The 25,594-nt window shown below is 38.0% G+C and overlaps 1 protein-coding gene across 1 annotated transcript in view; it reads right to left on the reverse strand.

The window, feature by feature from the left end:
- The window catches only part of LOC137391897 (dynein axonemal heavy chain 3-like), a 72,485-nt gene that overhangs the window by 22,892 nt on the left and 23,999 nt on the right, over positions 1 to 25,594 (reverse strand). The window contains exons 28-54 of the mRNA XM_068078447.1: positions 24,814 to 25,133; positions 24,226 to 24,474; positions 23,304 to 23,419; positions 23,036 to 23,183; positions 22,760 to 22,907; positions 22,062 to 22,300; positions 19,553 to 19,702; positions 19,241 to 19,460; positions 18,995 to 19,108; positions 18,508 to 18,834; positions 17,222 to 17,453; positions 15,677 to 15,870; positions 15,202 to 15,393; positions 14,964 to 15,118; positions 14,718 to 14,859; positions 13,579 to 13,761; positions 13,299 to 13,457; positions 12,013 to 12,282; positions 11,669 to 11,824; positions 11,296 to 11,496; positions 11,053 to 11,203; positions 8,314 to 8,468; positions 8,028 to 8,231; positions 7,493 to 7,678; positions 5,357 to 5,599; positions 4,267 to 4,427; positions 2,550 to 2,721 (exon numbers count right to left, since the gene is read on the reverse strand). Of these exons, the coding sequence (XP_067934548.1) occupies positions 2,550 to 2,721; positions 4,267 to 4,427; positions 5,357 to 5,599; positions 7,493 to 7,678; positions 8,028 to 8,231; positions 8,314 to 8,468; positions 11,053 to 11,203; positions 11,296 to 11,496; positions 11,669 to 11,824; positions 12,013 to 12,282; positions 13,299 to 13,457; positions 13,579 to 13,761; positions 14,718 to 14,859; positions 14,964 to 15,118; positions 15,202 to 15,393; positions 15,677 to 15,870; positions 17,222 to 17,453; positions 18,508 to 18,834; positions 18,995 to 19,108; positions 19,241 to 19,460; positions 19,553 to 19,702; positions 22,062 to 22,300; positions 22,760 to 22,907; positions 23,036 to 23,183; positions 23,304 to 23,419; positions 24,226 to 24,474; positions 24,814 to 25,133 (5,187 nt within the window). The remainder of the gene's footprint in view (positions 1 to 2,549; positions 2,722 to 4,266; positions 4,428 to 5,356; positions 5,600 to 7,492; positions 7,679 to 8,027; positions 8,232 to 8,313; positions 8,469 to 11,052; positions 11,204 to 11,295; positions 11,497 to 11,668; positions 11,825 to 12,012; positions 12,283 to 13,298; positions 13,458 to 13,578; positions 13,762 to 14,717; positions 14,860 to 14,963; positions 15,119 to 15,201; positions 15,394 to 15,676; positions 15,871 to 17,221; positions 17,454 to 18,507; positions 18,835 to 18,994; positions 19,109 to 19,240; positions 19,461 to 19,552; positions 19,703 to 22,061; positions 22,301 to 22,759; positions 22,908 to 23,035; positions 23,184 to 23,303; positions 23,420 to 24,225; positions 24,475 to 24,813; positions 25,134 to 25,594) is intronic.

The raw sequence follows: 25,594 nt of genomic DNA on the forward strand, positions 1-25,594 counted from the left end.
TTAGATGACATCTCACACCACTACCTTATCTGATTAGATGACATCTCACACCTCTACCTCATCTGATTAGATGACATCTCACACCACAACCTCATCTGATTAGATGACATTTCACATCACTACCTTATCTGATTAGATGACATCTCACACCACTACCTCATCTGATTAGATGACATCTCACACCACTACCTCATCTGATTAGATGACATCTCACACCACTACCTCATCTGATTAGATGACATCTCACACCACTACCTTATCTGATTAGATGACATCTCACACCACTACCTTATCTGATTAGATGACATCTCACACCACTACCTCATCTGATTAGATGACATCTCTCATCACTACCTCATCAGATTAGATGACATCTCACACCACTACCTCATCTGATTAGATGACATCTCACACCACAACATCATCTGATTAGAAGACATCTCACACCACTACCTTATCTGATTAGATGACATCTCACACCACTACCTTATCTGATTAGATGACATCTCACACCTCTACCTCATCTGATTAGATGACATCTCACACCACTACCTTATCTGATTAGATGACATCTCAAGCCACTACCTTATCTGATTAGATGACATCTCACACCCTTACCTTATCTGATTAGATGACATCTCAAACCTCTACCTTATCAGATTAGATGACATCTCAAGCCACTACCTTATCTGATTAGATGACATCTCACACCTCTACCTTATCTGATTAGATGACATCTCACACCACTACCTCATCTGATTAGATGACATTTCACACCACAACATCATCTGATTAGAAGACATCTCAAGCCAATACCTCATCTGATTAGATGACATCTCACACCACTACCTTATCTGATTAGATGACATCTCAAGCCACTACCTTATCTGATTAGATGACATCTCACACCACTACCTTATCTGATTAGATGACATCTCACACCTCTACCTCATCTGATTAGATGACATCTCACACCACTACCTCATCCAATTAGATGACATCTCACACCACAACATCATCTGATCAGAAGACATCTCAAGCCACTACCTTATCTGATTAGAAGACATCTCACACCCCTACCTTATCCGATTAGATGACATCTCACACCACTACCTTATCTGATTAGATGACATCTCACACCACAACCTCATCTGATTAGACGACATCTCACACCTCTACCTTATCTGATTAGATGACATCTCACACCGCTACCTTATCTGATTAGATGATATCTCACACCGCTACCTTATCTGATTAGATGATATCTCACACCACTACCCTATCTGATTAGATGACATCTCACACCACTACCTTATCTGATTAGATGACATCTCACACCACTACCTTATCTGATTAGATGACATCTCACACCACTACCTTATCTGATTAGATGACATCTCACACCACTACCTCATCTGATTAGATGACATCTTGCACCATAACATTATATGATTGAGAGGTATGAGCCATGAGACCCAACCTTGCAAACAAGATAACACAGAATATTATGTACAGTGCAACCCGGATTACGATTTTTTGGTTTACGATGTGCAACACGATGTTTTTTCACCCCTGCCATATGACATTTTTTTCCGCCATGCGATATCAACAAAAAGTTATCTCAAAATTCAATTTTGGCGGTCGGTGTGCTGAACACGTTGGAATATCAAAAATGCTGATATGCTACTCGCCAGAATTCCTCCCACAATGCATGAAGGAGATATGATGCTCTCTCCCTCTCTCCCTCTCTCTCAATTCAGCATTATTCATATGAAAATTAATGAGAAGCAAAAGTGAATACATGTACCAGCTAAAGCCACGTCTTTTCAAAGGTGAATAAAATTCCATTTTTTCTTTTGATGGTCATTAAATGGCCAAGAATGCGAAATGCTGTTTTCCAGAACGGCATCACTCGGGCTTTCTTGTCGAATTAGGTTGAAAAAGTTTTAATGAGGTCGGCTAAAAGTCATAGTGAAAACGAAGCCGGAAACAGACAAGTGATAAAATTTTAACAGATGACAACGTTGAAGATTAGATTAGTAAAATACATAATAAAACTTAGCTTCAAGTATGTGTTTAGTAAGCTAAATTCATTTAAGTTAAATTCAAAGTCTATGTGATACGCCTGTTTCAAAGGTACGAAGTCCCTACGGTAAGTACTGCATATAGTACATTGTAATGTTACAATTTATTGCATATCATAACCACTAAATACACTAAAGTTACTGCAGCTAATTATAGTTACTGAGGTTAACATGCTAATTTGAAACTAATTTTTAATATTCACAATATGCATATAAAATTTTGATGTTTTAAACCAGGGAGCATTTGCGTTAAATAATTACTATGGGTTTTTATATCCCTCCATACAACATTGTCGCCTTACGAAGCCAACACAGGAACAAGGTAATGTGGTATGGCGGGGTGCACTGTATATGTGCTTGCATTCTATAACACAAAACCCTTTCGTCATTGCTGTTCTTCACAGTGTTGACTTTTCTAGAAAGGTTTTCAACTGCGAATCAATGATAAGGATGCAGATATTGTACCTTGTCTTTAAAAGCATGCATAAAGCCTTTAAAAGCTGGCAGATCTGAGCACCTCACTATCTCCGCCCACGATTTGTCACTCAGCCAATCAGAGGCGGGATTTAGAAAGGGGTTATCCAATGCTACACCTCCAGTGAGTAGAAAGCGCCACTCTCGGTCATTGATCTTACCACTACAATTTAAATAACAAAATGAAAATGTTAGGGCCTAAAACTAATGCTGAGTCTCCAGTAGTAGTGTCCAGTTGGTCTCTCTTCACATTCTCCTGTCACTGTCTGAGATTGTCTCTCTTCAGTCTTCAGTTACAGTTTTCAGTTACAGTCTTCAGTTACAGTCTTCGGTTACAGTCTTCGGTTACAGCCTCCAGTTACTGTCTTCGGTTGCAGTCTTCGGTTACAGTCTTCAGTTACAGTCTTCAGCTGCAGTCTTCAGTTACAGTCTTCAGTTAGTCTTCAGTTACAGTCTTCAGTTACAGTTTTCAGTTACAGTCTTCAGTTACAGTTTTCAGTTACAGTCTTCAGTTACAATCTTCAGTTACAGTCTTCAGTTAGTCTTCAGTTACAGTCTTCAGTTACAGTCTTCAGTTACAGTCTTCAGTTACAGTCTTCAGTTAGTCTTCAGTTACAGTCTCCAGTTACGGTCTTCAGTTAGTCTTCAGTTACAGTCTTCAGTTACAGTTTTCAGTTACAGTCTTCAGTTACAGTCTTCAGTTATAGTCTTCAGTTGCAGTCTTCAATTACAGTCTTCAGTTACAGTCTCCAGTTACAGTCTTCAGTTGAAGTCTTCAGTTACAGTCTTCAGTTGCAGTCTTCAATTACAGTCTTCAGTTACAGTCTTCAGTTAGTCTTTAGTTACAGTCTTCAGTTACAGTCTTCAGTTACAGTCTTCAGTTACAGTTTTCAGTTACAGTCTTCAGTTACAATCTTCAGTTACAGTCTTCAGTTAGTCTTCAGTTACAGTCTTCAGTTACAGTCTTCAGTTACAGTCTTCAGTTACAGTCTTCAGTTACAATCTTCAGTTACAGTCTTCAGTTAGTCTTCAGTTACAGTCTTCAATTACAGTCTTCAGTTACAGTCTTCAGTTACAGTTTTCAGTTACAGTCTTAAACCCTATTTTATCATATTCTCTAATTGGTTTTCTGTTACAAACTTCGCTCTCCAGTCTGTCGTCACAGTTTCCAGTTACAGTATATGGCCACACGGCATAGTCACTGCATTGAGTCAAAATCTTCAGTCACGGTATCAAATCATTTTCCAGGCAGTGCCTAGTCAGTCTTTCAAGCTACAGTAGTCAGTCATAGATTCTAGTATATAGCCTCCAATCAGAGGGTCCAGTCGGTTTTCCGACACCGAATCAAATCACACAAATCGATTGACAGAGTAGAGCCAAAATTCCAGTTACTGTATTAAAGGTTTATCACCACAGTTTCCATACAGTCTCCAGCTATAGTTGCGAGTCGTTGCTCAGCCACAGCATCAAATCGCAGTCTCCGGGTAACACAGGACCCATTTTATCTTAAAGACAGTGCCTTACACAAAGTACCATTTTCATAAAACTGTTAAGTTTTATAACATCTTTACAGAATAAGTGCAAAGCATCGAAACAGATGTAACATAGATGTAACATAGTAGAATAGAAAGAGCAATAAAAGGGGGGGGGTTGGCATATGGGAGGTCAGTTTGACTCATGAGTCTGTGAACTTGTTCACTACACTTACCGGCCCTTGAGCAGGCCGACACACAAGATGAAGGAGAATAACAGCTTGTCTTTTTCAAACAGGGAGCGGCAGATATTCTGATAAATGCTGTAGGTAAAGTAATCGTTGAGTGCCTTCACCCTGGTAGCTATGTCATTCGATTTCTCACTGTTTTGAATAGCCTAAAGTAAATATAATGGCAATGGAGTGTCAATTCAGTTTTTACATATCAGCACAATACATCTACATTACAACAGTACTTCTACACTATGCCAAGTGCTAACACACCCTGCCAGTAATAATATACTATGCACAGTATCGCTACGCCAGCACAGTACTCACATGCCAGCACAGCATTGGTAGACCAGCATGGATATAACACACCAACAAATCATTGACACACTAGAATGGCACTTTCCATCTAGACAGTTTCGACATACCGATCGAGCAATGACATAGAAGCACAGTACTCAAACACTGAACACAGCGCTGACACACAAAGCACACTATTGGCGCACCTGCATAGTACTGACACACTTGCATAGTACTGACACACCTGCATAGTACTGACACACCTGCACAGTACTGACACACCTGCGTAATACTGGCACAACTGCATAGTACTGACACACTTGCATAATACTGACACACTTGCATAGTACTGACACACCTGCACAGTACTGACACACTTGCATAGTACTGACACACCTGCATAGTACTGACACACCTGCATAGTACTGACACACCTGCATAGTATTGACACACCTGCACAGTACTGACACACCTGCATAGTACTGACACACCTGTACAGTACTGACACACTTGTACAGTACTGACACACCTGTGTAATACTGGCACAACTGCACAGTACTGACACACCTGCACAGTACTGACACACTTGCATAGTACTGACACAACTGCACAGTACTGACACACCTGCATAGTACTGACACACCTGCATAGTACTGACACACCTGCAGAGTACTGACACAACTACATAGTACTGACACACCTGCATAGTACTGACACAACTGCAGTCTTAAAACACCTGCACATATCTCTCTCCCCAGCACATGCAGCCCCATAGCAACGTGAATAAAGAAATACTTACGTGCATGAAGAGGTTTATGAACCAGTTAAGAGAGTATTGGTACATAGGATCTATATTGCCGAGGTCAGATATTGTGAAGAAAAGAATGCTACCATGTTTGGCCACTGGCTTGTACACAGACCGCGTGTCATCAATCTCTTTTTCTGTGCGCGATGTAATTTCTTGCTTGCGAGAAATCTCCTCAGATAAAACTTTGGATGAGGACAGAATATCGATGGCCGCTTCATCTTCCAGAATATTCCCCTAATCAACAGGCAAGCTTCGTGAGACACTTTATTTTTGTACCAAGTTGCAGAATACATCCTGGTCAAACTTCTATTCCTGCATTTGGTCTTTCTAAGTAACTCACAGCTAACAGTCTGCATGAATCAGTGTGTGCTCTATTCATACACACTAGTAACTTTCCCTGACCAAAAAGTCAACTTTTTGCTTCAAGGAGGGGCGTATGATATAGAAAGAACAACCAACAGTCAAGGAGGGGCGTATGATATAGAAAGAACAACCAACAGTCAAGGAGGGGCGTATGATATAGAGAGAACAACCATTAGTATATGATCAACCATCCAATATTCATCAAACATGCTCAACTCATAAATAACAGGGTATGCGTAACAAATTTAATACAAATTATTACAAATCTGCTAAAGCAATTATTTTATTTTAAGGAAGTTCTGTGTAACCCCTGAAAGCGCAGCAGTATTCAAACAAACAATGAAGGATTATATACCATAAAAACTTTAATGAATGCAGCCAACATTAATTTTTAAACAGCACAACTAGGTTTTATAAAATTGAGATATTTATTTTCTTTCATATATAGTAAAATTAAGTGCTTGTAGTAGTTTTTAAAAAGGTAGAAAACATAACATTTGGATTACTGTGCTGATCGTTTAGTTTTGGCTATAATTAGTTTTATGGAGGTGGGTTTACAGAGGTGAGCTTTAGTTAAAATGTATCTTTGTACTGAGTGGATGTCTGTGAATATAATCACATCCATTCACTCGCTTTCTTAACAATTCTTTTCTTCATCATAAACAGAACAAATTGACCGTTTACAATCAGCTAGCTTATTTCCTGAATATAACCTTTGTTATAAAATCCGCAATAACAGTGTAATTGTCATTAAAAAATTTCTACATGAACCATAATAAACTTTAAACAAGTTCTAGAATAATTATGTAAGATTATTAAGGATGACATTTTTATAAGGTTTATTACATAAATATGTTGCCGTAAGATTATTAAATATTATTATTAAATTATTATTACTATTATATATTAATTAAATAAAGACCTATTAAATAAATAGGTGCCGTAAGATAGATTTTATGCATTTGGAAGATGTAATTATTCTGCTAAGTATTTTATTAAAAAGCATCGGCATTTTTTATCATTGACGATTGTTTTTGATGTTTGAGGTGATCTGACTACCAGGACATTTCAAGACTAAAATCGACAATACCTGATCACAGTTGACACGCAATGAATGCACTAGTTGCTATTGTTGCTATAGTTGAGATCGGCTATTACATTCAAGTTGCAGCATTACATATTGTAAAGGAATTTGCCGGCCTTTACTTGGCACGATCTAGACTATTTCATACAGAAATAAATTGCTTTTATATATAATAACATCACCCGTTCTGGCTAACGGCAAACGGTAAGAATACCGGCTAATAAGGTGAATAAACAGGATCGCTAGTGCGTTGGTATGACAACAATTTAAGTGACGATAAGTGATAGCATGACGAGTAAAACAACGATAAAATAAAAAGGAGAACAGATACAATAAAATAAAAAATTTAACGTCATGGCCCGGCATCCACCACAATATCGCTATTTTGCCGGTCTCTTTGCAAGTAAAGACGTCATAATCACATTTTCGCTTGATCTGAGCAATTTAACTCTGACCAAGTTTTGTCAATTTTACACTTGAACCATCCTGGCAGTCAGATCACCTCAAACATCAAAAATAATCACCAATGATAGAAAAATACCAATACTTTCCAATAAAATCTACTGAATTTCACATAAGTTCATCTTCAAACCATAAGTGCTGAAATCTTTAGTGGATATTTAGCAAAGTTGTAGTAACCTACCCTCTGGCAACAAGAGAACTAAACATAGCAAACCAACCTGGGAGGCAAAGAGAACCTCCAAAATCTTATCTTCAATTTCTTTGAGATTGCGTTTGTTGGCAGCACCTTCTAAGATCAGTTCGTTTTTCTTTTCCTCCAAAGCAGGCTTTTCTTTGGCAGCGACGATTCCCAACAGCTGATCCTCGAGTCCGGAGGGAGTGATCATAAAATTGAGCAACGTTACCTAAAAAGAGGAGCAGAGAGTCATAAGTACTACATAAGTACTACATAAGTACTACATACTACATAAGTACTACATAAGTACTACATAAGTACTACATAAGTACTACATAAGTACTACATAAGTACTACATAAGTACTACATAAGTACTACATACTACATAAGTACTACATAAGTACTACGTAAGTACTACGTAAGTACTACATACTAACAAGAGAGAAGAGTGATGAATGATATATAACTATAAGTCTAATCAAACCATGCAAAGGCCATTGTCACCATCATAAAGAACTTGACTATGACTTGCATATGACATGGAGCAGGAAAGGCTAAGCTATTAAAACAGACATACCTTAACTGAGATCTCAGGTAAATAGTGAGGGTTTCTGAGAGATGTGGTGATGTAGAGTTTAAAATCGCCGCTGTATTCCACAATCTGATCGCCTACTTTGATGAAATCAACCCCGGCTGTCTTGAAGGTCTGTTTGAGTAAAATGGGTTCGAGAATGGGATCGAGTTCCTCTTCTACATTTTCCAACAAGCATGGATTCCCAAACTGCAAAAGGTAGCGCCTTATCTACATTAATAAGTCACAACTGTGAGGGACAGATAGGAGATCATGAGGCATAAATTGCTACCTGCAAGCAGTTCTCTAGAACTCGGGTGTAGTTGTTATCCGATAGCTTAATCACTGACAGCTTGTTCACTTTCTCCTTGTTCTTAACCCATTTGTTGGCCTGGCCTTGAGGATCAATCATAAGGGGCCACCGATTCGCTGAGTGGACAATGATACCTAAATACAACCAGCAAAGGCGATAAATGAATCTGTTGCAGCAAATGATATGGGAAGACAATCTCTGATATTTATAAAGAAGCACAAATATAGTTACATCTATATATATATTTCTCAATGTTGGTATGTGTATTCATCGATTTGGCTGTCCAGCTATAGCTATTATTTTAGCATTGCGCTCACACGTTATGAATCCCCAATTAGGAAATTTCGATCTAAGGCGTTATCCTATTTGATATATCGTAAGCACACGCTAATTATTTTAGTAAAGCGCCCACACGTTACGAAGCCCCGGCGAAGAAATATTTTGGGACCTATGTATATGCAGCACGGTGCTTCTTCGTTTTTATTTCGCTAGGGCTAATTTGTTCAGCCCCACCATATCGGCAATAATTTATCAACGAGCTTAAAATTTGGCGACTTGTGTAGTGATTATATACGTTATAAAAAGATATCAGTTGCTCCCCATGGCGAGTTCGGCGTTATCCGTTACGGTAAAACGGTTTTGCAAATATAAAATCATTTAATAATAAAATTTCAGCTAAATGACATATTTATTGGTAAATTGCGCTCACGGATTACTATGCCCTTACAAAACACGATGCTTTCCGCCAAACCGTAGCAACAAACATTTTTACGAAATAAATAATTGGCGACTGTTGCAGTGCTTTTCATTTGGTCATAACGATTTTTATTTTGTATTAGTTGTATCATTACCAAATAATCTGTTTCTTAATTTACTTACTGGCTATTAGTTTCACATCTACATTTAGTTCTCTACTTATTTATTCCAGCTGCTCAGAATACTTTTTCCCAACTGCACTATGTTTCCTTGATTCTCACTTGGTACCGTGCATTCCACATTCATTCTTTTATTTATTTACGACTTTACGAATACTGAGTTGCTACACACGTGTTTCACGAAAGTTCCTATCAGTGCTCGCTTTGTGCATTAACTTACACATATTTCTATTTAAACCGAACCAATTAGTAATTCATGATCAATTTCACATTTTACAGCAAACATTTGTAAAATTACTATAAGATTATATGTTAGATTATCTGTAAGATTTGCTGGACATTTATGTAAGATAAGAAGTATCAGTCATTCCTCACTCTTTTATATTTACATTTATATATACAGATTTACATTCTTTTATTACATTTATAAATTTGTTATAACTTATAAAGTTTATAATATGGGTTTTTAAAGTTTGTTTCACTATCGTTATTATTTCAATTTGTATTTTTTAAACATTTTTAATTTGAATATTGTGTTTTAAGTTTAAACATTATTCATTTTCCTATCACATTTTACAACAAATATATGCAAGATTTTCTGTAAGATTTGCTGGACTATTGTGTAAGATTAGAAGTATCAGTTATTCCTCACTCTCTTATACTTACATTTATATATACAGACTCGCTGTGCTAACCGGCGTTGCCCAGGTAATACAAAAAACCTTTGGTCCGAAAATTGATTTGTATTTAACATATAACAACATTTGCCATTCTAACTTTTAAACTCCATATCATGAGGAAATGTTTCGTGCAGGTCAAATAAATTTAAAAAAAACTCGACTATAAAAATGTTTAGATGTAAATGTGAAATAATTAGCAAGTAATAGCTAAATTAAGTCGGTTTTGCTACAATTACAATAAAAATAATTAGGTAATAATAAAATTAATACAAACTGAGAAAACAAAATAAAAATGCTGAATATGTTGAATTAATAATAACAATTCTTACATAGAAGTGTGTATGTATAAAAAAGGTTATTGTTCCATCAGAAGCGATCCATCAAACATTTTCTCATGATATGCAGTTTGAAAGTTAAAATGGCCCATATTGTTATACATTAAATACAAATCAACTTTATGACCAAAGACTTTTTTATTACCCGGGCAATGCCGGGTAGCACAGCTAATCTATATACATGCATATATTTCTCAAAGTATATCCGTATGTATGCATTCTGGCTATAGCTATTAAAATCTTGGAATAAAGTATACCGAAGAAGATTTGATCTCAGACCCTACCATTCACCAGTCTGACGCTCTACTCAATAGGCCACAGATAAGGAGTTGATAGCTTGCCGATATAAGTGGGTATATAGGAGCAAATACCCAATGGCTTTGAATACCACGCAGGGTGTTTGCATAAGTGATTGTCATTAGTTGACTTACTAAAATTTTCCATTGGCAATCTGCCAGGCTAATAGCAAGTGACAGGCAACTCTCATTACTTCTCATTGTTTATAGGCTGATTTTTAATACTTAGACAACGCCGGGTAGCACAGCTAGTCATTTATAAAAACAACACTCATAATAACATTATGTGCGAGTTAAATAAAACAGAAAAGTAAATAAATTAAATCCATGAATGAGGCCAACATCATTCTTACAACATGATAGACAGAGCTGAGAATATATACATGTATATATATATATAATGATATATAGCTGATATATAAGCAAGCTTACAAAGATGGTAAAACATTCAATATTGAGTGATGGAGAATTTGGTAACTAAGTATGTAGGTAGCTATAATTATAGTGCAACAACCAATAGTGATCTCCCTACCATTGTCAATAGAGAAACTATCAACAGGAAGGCCTGCAATTTGCCAATCTCTAATCTTGACTGGATCCCCGAGGGTTGTTATGAGAGAGAAGCTGGAGTTGACAGGAATGCCTTTCTCAACGCACATGTCATACCACTCCGTCAGAACAGCCTAGAACGAACCACGAGAAAGTAACAACATTAGCAATCAAATTGTTGGCGTATAACCAGTAAACAGGATTAGATTCACAAGCAAAAACTCACATTCCTATAGGACATCTCGAAGGGGCCGAGATATGCTACGACTGCGGCTGACAATAGCACATCTCCAACAATGTTGTCATAAGTGTCAGAGAGGTTTTGAACATTTTTTGTCCACCGGACCTTCTCTCCACCGAGACCACTGATGAGCTTCTCCGCTCTTTCTATCTTTACTATGGTTAGCTGGATATTTTCCTCAAGGTTCTATCAACAGACCAGTCTGGTTCATTTTATCACTTCACAATGTCTTATTACTGAATTATAGTTCATTTGAACTCAGGCTACATATAGCCCCAGAGCATTCCTAATCATTTTACAGATGCAATATTCATTGTATAGCAATAAAAAACAATAGGAGCTGAAGTAACAAGGTTACCTCCTTCTCCATCTGTTTATTCTCGAGATCGTCATTGAGAGCATCCCTTTTGTCCATTACTTCTTTCAACTCAGCCTGCTTCTGCCTCAGTTTAGCCATTTGGCCATCCAAAACCAGCAAAGCAGCTTCCAGAGCTTTCTTCTTCGGAGCTACCACCTACGACATTCTTAGCTGCAGTTACTACCACTTACGACATTAGTATTCCTCAAGACCATAGAATACTTAGGTGTAGTCATAGCGGCTAGTGAGATCAGACAGTATCATCTGTGACAATATCAACAGCCTGTGGGTTCAGATAAAACTTTGTTACATAAGCGACCTGTATAATCCTCAAGGGTGCTTACCTTGGCTACCTTATCGTAGACTTCCAGAGCTATTACCCACTTGCAAAGTCCCTCGGCAGCGGATGACACGTTCTTAATGATCTTTGGATCAAACTCGGGATTCTTTATGTAGGTGCTGCGTATCTTGCTCATGATAGAAGCGGGTATGTTATCCTTGTCATAGACTTTCAACGAGTCAAGGAATTTTAAGTCTCCAAGAAGCTTTTTGGCAGCAGACCAGTAGTCTTCTACCATCTTACCATCCACTGGCTTTCTCTCAGGTTTGATTCCCTGTCAATTTTCAAAAAGTGATTTATCTTCTTAGAATTAGAAACATAGTAGAATTAGGCGTGACAAGCATCCTTAGCATGTTGTTAACTTAACCACTGATTTAAGTGATAAAATTACTGATTACTAACCAAATATGTTTCCAAAACTCATGTTGAACCCATAAGGTCATGCATTTCAGTCGAACAATTCACATGAATAAGTCGCTTGACTAGGCTAACAGTTTAGCACGCAAATGATCAAAGTACTATCAGAAAATGTTTTCCAATTATGTGAGATGAGTTCTGACAATTCGAATCTAATAAAGATGTCTTCGGTTGGCGCATATGCTGCTAATGAATTCACAACTTACAGAAGCTACCAGCAGTTTGTAGGCAAGTTTCCTAGTGCTCCAAAGTTTTGTGATCGGTAACAAGTTGTAACCAAACCAATTAGAAAAATTATAAAAAAAACCTGTTCTAATTGAAAAAGAACAGAGAAACAAAACTGACCATCCACAAGAAATGTGTGCATAATTGCTGATTAGCTCCTAGCTATGGGCCCTCAGCTCAAGTTTATCACCGTAGCCAGATGAAAACCTACTCACAAAGAATAGACTGGCTCTTCTGAACTAAATACTGTGACCATTCCTATTTGTGAGCAATTAGCTAGAAACAATACCGATGAACAGATGCAGTGAATACAAGAATTATCTTCCCTACCTTGCATGGCATTGCTTAGCTAAATATACGGTAACTGATTGACAAGCCAGACTGATTATAGACTTCTGGCTCTCTCTCAACTCATTATGTCTACCTTGTGGCATACCAACTGCTAACACTATAGCACTCCAAGTTTGGGTCTAAGTTGGTTTCAGTTGTAGTGAGCTCAAGTTGCCAGGTCGTCTGACGGCATGTCTGACGGCATGTCTGACGGCATGTCTGACGGCATGTCTGACGGCATGTCTGACGGCATGTCTGACGGCATGTCTGACGGCATGGCATGCAAGAAGTAAATGATATAATACTGTAGATACGCACCTTCATAATGCATACAGACTCCATGACGAGCTTGACTCCAGATGGAGGGTTTGCCATCGCCTTTACTATTGATATATCATTCTGTTTGAGGGTATCAAGGGCAGAAATAGCAGCATTAAGAGCTGGCATAGCCACTGCCAACTGCTCCTCACACTCTTCCTGAAAAGTAAGTACATGCATTGAGCAATCTTTGTATTGCTTTGATCGTTCATCTGTCTTGTCATGTCTCAGCCGCTACCTCCTTTCCAATAACTTTAACGCTCATCAAGAGGACACATACCTTGATAGCCTTAGAACCCATCGCCGCTTCAGTTGCGGCCGCCTCATCCTTTTCCACAACCTTTCTAACTTGTTCAACCTCAATGCTCTCAGATTCTATAATCTTTGCAAGAGCCGCAGTCTCCTGAGAGCGACTAACCAGCATTGGCTGCAAATCCTGAAGATCTGACTTCATCACACTTATCTGTAATATCATAGATTGAACTTTTTCTCAGAGTGAGATAACCAAGATATAGCTTGTTCCCACTTGTTGCAAGGCAGCATAGATAAGCTTGGCCGTAATGTCTGTCAATCTGTATTATAGAGAATCGACTAGGGTTATCGTGACTGATTGAAACTCTGTTTCTCTCGGTTGTAAGCTAGTGAGCCTATGAACAGTCATTTATTAAGTAGCATATCTCTTGCATCTCTTGTGTCTTGCAGCTTGAGAATTAATGATCGGTTAGCCATTTAAACTACAAGACCACCCAATCAGTCTACGGACTGAGCAGACAACTCCATGTTAAAGCATCAAATCAACTTGTAAATACGTGTGACTAAACATATGACTCCATCATGAAGCGACAAATCATCTCGTAGGTAAATAGACTGAGCATACAACCTAATAAACATAGACAGAATACCTGCACAGCTTAGCAATGTTCACCCCTGTACGATACACAAAAAGTACAGTACTATATTATTTAAAGCTATTCAAAGACTAATCATCAATGCGTTTAGCGCTGTATCAAAAACTGGCCTCCCTATATTGTAAATAATAAAGATCTGTGACTATTGTAGCTCATTCAAGACAACTTCGACCACTGAAATTATTTGTAATGGTTGTGTTTAGAAGTTACACTGAGCGTTGTTTGAGATGAGATAAGACAACACTCGTTAGATGCTAGTCTTTTCTAACTGGCAATCATTTAGGAAGGATTCCCCTACAAATTGAAAAGCATATAGAATTTTAAATGAAAATTAAGCAGATGTTCAAAATAAGATTTTTAGCAAAACCTGTTAAAGGACTGAAGAGTGTACACAGTTTTACCTATTTGAGAACCGAACACTTCAACTTGAACATTTTTAATTGTTTGTCTCTAGTCACTGATATCCCAGAACCTATTTATTGAGACTATATGTGACGGAGTGCGAAATCACCTGCTCTTCTGAGAAACCAAGCTTTTCCAGCCCAATTACATATCTTTTCTTGAGGGTCAACAACTCCATCCTCTTCTTATTCAACATATGTTTAAAAGTCTTAATGAGCTCTAAGTATGATGTGGGAGTCACATAATTGCGCCTGCAAAGACAGAGACATACACAGATTGATTGAGACACAGAAGCAGTTATCAAATGCTTTACCACAATTTGCTGGGAGTCAAAAAGTTCATAGCTCCGCTCTACCTTCTCATTGTTTCATAGTACTTGAGTGAAAGAGCCCTGACACTCTCATGGAAGTGCTTGCACATCACCACCGCTTGCTCCCTCACATGATTTGTCATCTCCACATCATCTAAGAACTTGTGGGCCACCAACTCAAGGGCATCCTCAGGCCAGGCCTAACGAGAGAAGACGAATCTTAGCTCACCTCAACACAGCATCACAGCAAGTGTATAGACACAAGAGCGCACAGCACTCTTACCTTGAACCAATCAATCGTACAGCAGTTAATGAGCGAGGGAAACATGCGTAATCGGTTTCTGAACGCATCTCCGATTGGACTGAAGGCTAAGACGACATGTAGGTGCCTCCTTGTCCGCTCGATGAACTTGTTGTACATGCTAAGAGGAGTCGACTCTGCCTGAGGATTCTCTGCTATCGTCAATTGCTGCATCTGTAACATTACCTCTTTGCAGACCCACAATACTTTTAATAAGCCATTTCACTCACTTTTCCAATTTTCAAAAGGACACTCTGTTCAATGATCTAAGCAATAAGCAAAACTCTCGTCTTTTAAAATGAGCCTTCATTTACTTAAACAAATAACAGCTATCAACTAACCTCGCCTCTTACCTTTTCAATGATCTCCAATTGTTAACTTGACAATAAGCACTATGCCTCTTACCTTCTCAATGATCTCCAATTGTTAACTTGACAATGAGCCCCGTGTCTCTTACCTTCTCAATGATCTCCAATCTCTCCTCATTCTCATACAGGTTGGGGATGTCCCCTGAGTTGAGGATCATGTTAACATCTTCCAAGAAAGCCTCTTCTTTGATCTGATGATCACCAAAGAGAAAGACTGTGTTTGTGCCATCTACTCCGGCTCTCTTCATCAGCTGACGGATATCATCTCGCCATTCGTTCATGCCTGCAAATGATAGCAATGAACAGGCTGAGTACTGGCATGTGACAGTAATATAAACATTAAATATGATATAAAGGATATTACAAAAGTGTTCAGTAATGACTGACAGATTAAGTTTATTATTCATCTACTAATTCATGATAAAACTCTCTATTCAACAAAAAACATTTTATGTGATTCTTTAATTACGAATATGTCAGAGCTTTAGAGGCCTACAAAATCAAAGAAAACAGAGAGCAAATGTATAGTAGATTAATCTTTTAATGCAAACTCTCTAGATGTTAAAGTCTTTTATCAAACTTTTAGTAAGTAGTTAATTGTGAGATTACTACAAGCGATAAGTTTAACTAGTACTACTATGGACGAGTGTCATCTGTGGATCTTAGAGATCAATGAACACCGTCGGTGTGAGGATACATGTTTCCCCATTTTTATCTATAACACTTGAACCTAATATCTGTTCAAGGAATAAAAAGTGTAATGAATATTACTATCTTCCCACAGCACTGAACTTATTTCCAACAGCCGCACATACCAAACTTCAAAACAAATTGCCACACCTGCAGCGCCGTCCAGACAAATACCTCGATATCAGCAGATACTACTTACGTGTAAGTAAGCTGCGCGTACACTGTATGTTAAAATGGCTTCATCGCTTAGAGAGTACATACATAGAAAATCAGTCACACACGACTGACTATCACATAATAGACAGAAACGAAACCACCAAAACTAATAATAAGATTTTCACTTGAATTCCCATGCATACAGTTATACGGAAGAATGGATGCACATGCAACCATAGATAACAGTCGGCGAGGCCCGACCTAAAAACATCCAGAACTGATTACGTCTAGAAAACAATCTTGAATATAGTCGAGAAGCTTAGTGTTATGCTACAATGGAAAGGGACAAGACAAGCTCCAAATGCAATGTCATGATTAGAATATGAACTACAAATGCTGGGCAGAGTTGTCGGCCAGGTATGCCGGAGTAAAGTAGACAACTCCATGTGGGTAGCCTGGCATGAAGGAAGTAAAATCATGTCTATAGGAAATATAGAGCAGACGCATCCCTAAAGTAGTCCGTGCATACATGAAACTGACTCACCATAGATGTGTGTTTCTATAAATGGACCTGTAATACGACAGCAGCTGCAATGTGTGTGAAACAGTTGCCAAAAAGTGACTGCCGACGCTTCCAGTAAATATGTGCAATAGATGTGTGCAATAGAAGTGTCCAATCGACGTGTGCAATAGAATGCATCCTCTAACAGTGTAATGGCTATCATACAATCCTGACTATTTCTTGAGAGATATCTATAAACAAGTGCCAATACCAACGAATAACCTACCATAGTTCTTAGCTATTTCTATCTGGAAAAGGTTGTAGTCGGCCATGTAGGTAGCGAGTTTTGTGGCACTCTGTCGACCACTGCCTCCGATTCCCACTAGGAGGCAATGTCCATTGGGCTGCTTGAGCACCCTGCAGATGCGTGAAATGTGCTCTATAGCGAACCTAAACATGACGAGAGCCATAGGTGTCTTACTCATCGCATTGAACTCTTCAAGTGATGTCTCTATTACCTGCAAGACGCCACGCATCATTATTCAGACTCATATCTAGTGTTTTCTCGCTTGATCGTTACTCAAAGAGCGCACATGTGCAATTTTACATTTCATATGGCATTACATATACAAGAGGCCATCCAACGGAGGGACGAAATTCCTATACAAATCTAAGCTTTGCCCCAAACAGCTGACTCATATCATATGAAAAAGTTCAAATGAAGAAATACAGAGAATTTCACGAGAATCAAAATAAACTTAAAGAACTTAACGACTCAAGTGATGCTTGGGAATCATCTGTGACAGTTTCAAGTGCAGTTTAAATCCAGTCTCAGCATATGCATCTGTCAGATAATTTCATGCAGAGAAAATGCCTTTTTTTGACTAACTGAACGTTCATGATATTCTAAAAGATTGTCTCTCTGTCACAATCTACATAGAGGGCCCACGAAGGTATATAAAACCGCAAACACCATGCACTATAATATACACCACGCTCTACCCTTAGTATATTGTCTCTCTGTCACAATCTACATAAAGGGCCCACGAAGGTATATAAAACAGCAAACACCATGCACTATAATATACACCACGCTCTACCCTTAGTATATTGTCTCTCTGTCACAATCTACATAAAGGGCCCACGAAGGTATATAAAACAGCAAACACCATGCACTATAATATACACCACGCTCTACCCTTAGTATATTGTCTCTCTGTCATATTTACGTTAATGGGCTCAAGAAGGCAAATGTATATAGCTGGGTTAGAGACTTAATTATATAGCTACTAGAATACTAGTGTTATCGCTTATTGTTGATTATACATGTTAGAATACAAATATTCTGACAGTACTTTACTAGCCTACTGGGAAATCCAGTAAGGACATCATGGGCCTCACACAACTGAGGCCATTTCTCATTGGTCTATTTATTTGCCAACACGATGCATCATTTCGTAGTGTCGGCATGTGTAGCCACATCAAATATCTACACTACGCAGCGGTGACACATTTCGTCGATGTATATAGTCAGGTCCTTACACTGATACTACTTGAATAAAACGAACAAACCTGTTGTAGTTGATCAAGGTCATCCACTTCATTGTATAGCTTCTCGTCACCTTCTGCAAGGTAATCTCCAAACATGAGACTTCGTAAATGATCATCCGTCACAGCTTGTCCGGGTTCAGTCACCAGGTGTGAAAAGAGACTAGCAAATTTTTCCTTAAAGTGAGAGTTAACCGCTGATTGACAGAGTTGAAAAAATTGTTCTCTATCGGCATCGTCAACGAGTCTGTCGTAAAACACTCGGTAGACTTCATGAACCCAGAGTCTTGTCAGCTTTTGGCTACCAGCTGTACCTTCAGGTATCACTTCAGGAGTTATCAGCAGAATGCCCTGCATGACAGACATAACAAACATGACAGTTATGGCTTCTAAACAGGTTCAACAGAATTGCCTGATACAACCAAACCAGAGAGAGACATCAACAAAACCAACACACAATAAGGTTATCAAGCAATACAAAAATTGCTGCCTAGTAAAGAGTTTCTAATACCTGGACTACTCTTGCAAAGTCTCTCAGATTGAACAAGTAGTGAGATTTAGAAGGTGTTGGAAGGAAGTTGCTGATGGCCTTCTGAAAGATCTCCATGGTGGCTGATACCGTGATCTGAAGTAGGTGGTAGAGCCATAAATAACAAATACTGCCCTATATAGCCACTAGATATATATGAGGCTATATAACCTCATATGTCATTTTACGAGTCTATATACCATCTGTAGTTGTCTATAAATTACTTACACGGGCATATTTTTTAAAAGTAGCATCAAAGCCAAGATTAAAATGCCAGTCACAGATTGGGTTGAAGATATTTCTCATTGTCTCCTCATCAAAGCTGTCAAATGAGACAACGTTGAAGTGCCTCATGAACCTCGCTGTAATGCTGTTTCTGCCGCCACCTGGAGGTCCCATCGCTGCCACCATTATTATATCTACCAGCTCCAAAACACTCGTGTCCTTTCTGTAAAGCCACCAATAATTCAATTATTAATCACACCAGTATTGCCAATTGAGAACTTAGCCATCGATATAACAGTATAACTAACATCTCACCTATCAAACCAATAGTGGTGATCGATATATTGTCTGAGAATCTCAATAGGTGGTTGAGCTCCATATTTCTCTTTGGCAGGCATGTTTAGATCATCAACAAAGACAACCAACTTCTTACCAGCTGGAGGACCGTACACACCTCTTTTTCTCCTACACAAACACTCCAACATAAGATACCAAAGAATAAGGCATGAGATCTACTTATCATAAGATAATAATACCTTAATATCTTGCTGAAGTGATTAGAACAGCTGTCAACCACTACTAAAAGAGTGAGTTTATCGCTATCATGTTATCTAGTAAACCTCAAGTCATATTTCAAGCAATGCTTATTCTAGATTCTTAATTCTAGAAAACTAATTCAATACATAGCGAACAACTTGTCACAATTTGAAGCACAACAAATATGATCTTTCAACTAGCTGAAGAGGATCTCCTCTTACAGATTGTAGATTGTCTCCATAAATGAGTGACTATGAATCTGGTTTCTTATACAGTTCTAGCTGAATAACTGTCATTGCTTGGATTGGTTTTGCATTAAACTTGGTGTGTCTCTTGTCTTCTTTCCTATATGCCTACCTATCAATCCATCTATTTGATGTATGTATCGATGCCATATGTCTATCTATCAATCCATCTCATTGATGTATGTATCGATGCCATATGTCTATCTATCAATCCATCTCATTTATGTATGTATCGATGCCATATGTCTACCTATCAATCCATCTCATTTATGTATGTATCGATGCTATATGTCTACCTATCAATCCATCTCATTGATGTATGTATCGATGCTATATGTTTATCTATCAATCTATCTTATTGATGTATGTATCGACGCCATATGTCTATCTATCAATCCATCTCATTGATGTATGTATCGATGCCATATGTCTATCTATCAGTCCATCTCATTGATGTATGTATCGATGCCATATGTCTATCTATCAATCCATCTCATTGATGTATGTATCGATGCCATATGTCTATCTATCAGTCCATCTCATTGATGTATGTATCGATGCCATATGTCTATCTATCAGTCCATCTCATTGATGTATGTATCGATGCTATATGTTTATCTATCAATCCATCTCATTGATGTATGTATCGATGCCATATGTCTATCTATCAATCCATCTCATTGATGTATGTATCGATGCCATATGTCTATCTATCAATCCATCTCATTGATGTATGTATCGATGCCATATGTCTATCTATCAATCCATCTCATTGATGTATGTATCGATGCCATATGTCTATCTATCAATCCATCTCATTGATGTATGTATCGATGCCATATGTCTATCTATCAATCCATCTCATTGATGTATGTATCGATGCCATATGTCTATCTATCAGTCCATCTCATTGATGTATGTATCGATGCCATATGTATTCGGCTTAATCAGTGTTCCGAATGCAGCGCAAATTTTTACCTCGCTATTGTATAAATAGCCAATTAAATCAGAGGTTATGAAAAACTGTAAATACAAAGCAAAAAATTTGTTGTAACAGATTTAAGTACATTTGATGAGTCTCATACAGATAAGGAACAGAAAAAAATTATTAATCATTAGTAGGCCTACTAACAAACAACTAACAAAGGTTAATAGCAAGGATATTATAAAAAGTTATAACATCAATACAGGTTTTTGAGGTCCGGTTTTTATTACGCAGGAAAAATTATTGCACATTGGCTTTTGTTAAAAAATCAATTAAAAATGTAGTAAGTGTCCAATTTAAAAGGAAATTTATATATAACACAAGAAAGTAAAGGTGTGAATCAAAAATTACAGAAATTGGATTTTTTCGCTAAAAACTAGTAAAAAGCTAAAAGTGACAACTACTTGAAAAATTACCAAAAAGGATAAAAAGGTTTGATAAATTTGACAAATAAACTAAACCTCACAATTATTTAAGCATATTCTAAAATCAAGCAGAGCTCTCTATATAGCGACATTTGTTCTTTGAATCCGTCACTACATTATTAAATGGATTCATAAGATTTCAAGATGGCTGCTAACAAGCTTCTAATGCTAAGATGGCTGATAAATTAATCTTTCCGATAAATTTCGATCTAATTGACATGAAATTTTAAAAAACTTCATCATGGAAACTTTCACTGAAAGATTAGTAGTCTACATACCATTATGAAATCAATTCTGCATTGTTGTTCAGCCTATGACATAAAACTGTACAAAGGCGTACACACAGATATATCGTTCTATATACATAGAGATAAGCCCTGTAAAAGGTTTGCAAATATTGTTGCCTCCATTGTTGTTTTATTATACCGGCAAAGTGCCATCCCAAAGGAGCAATGCAGTACCTGCAAGCTAGTGTCCTACCTGCCAAGTTATGCAGTACCTGCAAGCTAGTGTCCTACCTGTCAAGTTATGCAGTACCTGCAAGCTAGTGTCCTACCTGTCAAGTTATGCAGTACCTGCAAGCTAGTGTCCTACCTGTCAAGTTATGCAGTACCTGCAAGCTAGTGTCCTACCTGTCAAGTTTGGAAAAGATAATATCTTGCGTCTGATTGGCTGATGTCTGAGCAGAAAAGTTGACATTACTAGGAATGTACTTTTCCTTCGGTAGCTGTAGAAGGAAAGCGTTGGTTATGGCCGACTTTCCTGTGCCAGTTGGGCCAACAAAGAGCAAAGGTTGATTCTGCAGCAGGAGCTTGTTGAGGAAAAAGCTCTGCTTCTCTGTCTCGACTGTGTTAATGATAAGTTCATTCACCTGTTGAGAAAATTAGTAAGTGAGAGTAGCGCATGAGCTCTTATTGTAAGTCGTACATCGCTGGACTAAACCTAGTCAGCAACTAGAGTAAAAAGAATGACGCTGACTTTTTCATAATTGATATTCGTAAGAAATGTGGAAGGCAAACAATCAATAACATGAAATGAAGACATCTTTGGAAGGAGAAATTAAATAGATAGTGAAATCTAGAATGAAGAGAGATATGAATTTGATATGAACAGAGTCAAGCTAGGAGATCGAAGCAGGTCAAAGAAAACAAACCTTACCTTAAAATCGGACCGTTTGTAGAGGTGCTGTACAAAAATCAAAACATACAAGACCATAAACTGAGGCATGAACAGCTTTTGCTTAAACATTCGCAGGACTACACAGGAGGTAAAAGGAATAGATGGCCATGATACTCCATGAAAAGATAGCAAGGTTAAATGAATACAACACCTTAGTCGTCTCAGTCATATTAATAGGTTTGACAAGACTCTGCCAAAGAGACCACATGCCACCGAGTGTCTTCCTTATAAACACATGATCATAGATAAGGCCTCTTTTTGGTATGAGCAAACCCTTAGGGAACTTCAGCTCCGCAGGTCTGCAACATATGTCAATCGAACAGCGGTTAAGGAATCACATAAGCACTCGGAGGAAGACAAACAAAAGGTTGCGTGATAACATTTGTCAAAACAAAATTTCATCACAATTACCCGCTGTTATAGTTACCTCGGATGGGATGCCTGGCTACCTTCCATCTCACACAAGTTTCTGAAAAACTCATCAAACTTAATTCTTGATGGGCCATCGAGAGTTGCCCCTACACTCCATACGAGAGAGAAGAGGAAGTAGGCTATCACTGAGTTGGTTCTCTCATCTGTAAAGAGAAAAGTGTATTTAAGGCTGTCAGCCCATTCCTAGCAAACGTTTACCGTGACAGCGAAAGCTTTCCAATTAAAAGACAAGCTAATGTAAGCTGAGGGTAGAGGAAACCGACCTATGACCTTCTGATCAGACATGGAGGGTTTGGCGTTGATGCTAGGAGCCTCTGAGCTCTCATCATCACCTTCATCTGTAAAGTCTTCATCCTCGTCTTCCTCCTTACCAATCTCCCTGTCAATTACATGCTTATCAATGCGCTTCCCTCCTTCTGTTATTCCGTTATCCTTCTTCACCTTCATTCTAAATACTTGTTGTTATTGTTTATATTAGCACTTTTCCTTTACAGAGCACGCTTGTCACCAATACAACTATTGAAATTAGTAACACAAGACAACACATATCTAGTTGTAACGGACACCAGCCTGACAAGAACGGTTTACGGCTATCTGGCTCAAACTTTTCGGCACCAATCCTTTTAGCGCTGCTATTTTTACACCAAAGATTTATTTATGCTTATATACAGTACATAAATAACATGATAATAGCAAAAAATTAAAAAAAAATTGTTCATAAAACTTCACATATAATACCTTGTTCCAAAATACATCTATGTGAAATATTTACATGAATTTTTACATTCACGTCGCTAAAATTTGATTGAAGGATCTCCTGAATTATATCTGTCAAATACATTAATGTAGCAAATGTACAAATTTTTCTCTTTCCCTTTTGTTCAAAATTTGTTGAGCCAAAAGTCATAACAAAAAATGTACAAATTTTGAACTTGTAACCTGCACTAAAGAAATCTGCGCCAGAAACTATCACAACAAAAAAGATCCTGCGCCAGAAACTATCACAACAAAAAAGATCCTGCGCCAGAAACTATCACAACAAAAAAAATCCTGCGCCAGAAACTATCACAACAAAAAAGATCCTTTGCCAGAACGCTTGAAGCTAAAAGTCGCATTCCATGACAAGAATACAGCCATATATTTACAAGGTGATCTTCCAAAAGGAACTGCTAAAAGGTCACCTACTTGACATCCTCGAGGAGGCAGCTGTACAGCTTCAACATGCTCATAGTCAGATGCATGGGATGACAGACAACAAAGTGTTTGCAGTTTCTTGTTACAAAATTGAGTGAAGGAGGAAGTAGCCACTCAAAAAGAAGGCGTATGACAGTTTTCTGGTACTCATTGAGGATATCAGGTATGCAGTGGTCCCTCCAGGACTGTATCAGAGGCTCCGAGCCAAGGAGTGATGGCTCCATGTAGATCATCCCACACCTGCAAGCACCTCAGCACGTTATCCAGATTCATAAATATAATGCTGCATACCTTAGGATTATGATATGTTCATTGTCGAGCAGAGTGGCATAAAATGAGAGATACAAACTCTCCATAGACACTCAGATAGAGACTTTAAAATTTGCTTAAGAAAGTCAAGTCAAATATTAGGTAAACTGAAGTAATTTTACAAAGGTTTAAAAACAAGATGATGAAGTAAGGTGAGAGAAAGCGATGTGAAAATGTGGTCGACTTGCTAGAAGTCACTTCAAGTTAGGGATACTATCTAAACCAATAACATTGCAGAGAAACTCGGGAGGAGAAAAGCTGATGACTAACCGTGAAACAGTGGCAGGGGAAGCCTGCTCGAGGTCCTGAGGTTCAAATATCATGTTTTGTTTGTTAGTCATTTGAATGATCTCTCCACTCATCAGACAAAGCTTCTTGTTGTCATCGAGAACAGTGTTCATGTTTTCTATCCAGACTGCATCTACCGGACCATCGAACACAATCCACTTCCTGCTGCTCGACCTGTCAGACGCATGCTCCCGAAAGGTGTTGGCCAAAACTCCGTCTGACCATTCGTGTGAGATCGGATCAAACCGTCCATAGAGTTGTCCCATGGTGATAGCCTTGGGATTGATTATCGAGTAACGAACCTGTAAAAGAACGATAAGTTTGTTTTAACGTCACGCAATCTAAAGTTCAGCTGGAGGTGTGCCAACTTGTTTCATAAGAATGCCTCTCAACATTTTGAGTTATAGGGTTTGCAATATACAGAGACACATTTGTGTTCTAGAATAGAAACTTCAGAGACTACAGTAGTTGCTTTTCAAGTCAAGAATATCAGATAGACAGACATCTATACAGTTTATAATTAATAGTACGTTTAGTCACCTATTCAGTGGATCAACAAAGACATGTATAACCACTAAAACAGAGGCGATTAGTGACCAGTGATTAGAGAGAAAGTATCTTTACTGAGTTTCACAAAGGAACACAGAAGAGAGCAGTAATCAATCATAATAGCGAACACCTAACATAATCTCAGAGTAACAAATTAGTAAAATAATTACACTGAGAATAAAAGATCTTTTTAGGTCCAGCCTGTATTCAGCCG

The sequence above is a fragment of the Watersipora subatra genome, chromosome 3, assembly GCF_963576615.1.
Source record: "Watersipora subatra chromosome 3, tzWatSuba1.1, whole genome shotgun sequence".
NCBI classification, from domain to species: domain Eukaryota; kingdom Metazoa; phylum Bryozoa; class Gymnolaemata; order Cheilostomatida; family Watersiporidae; genus Watersipora; species Watersipora subatra.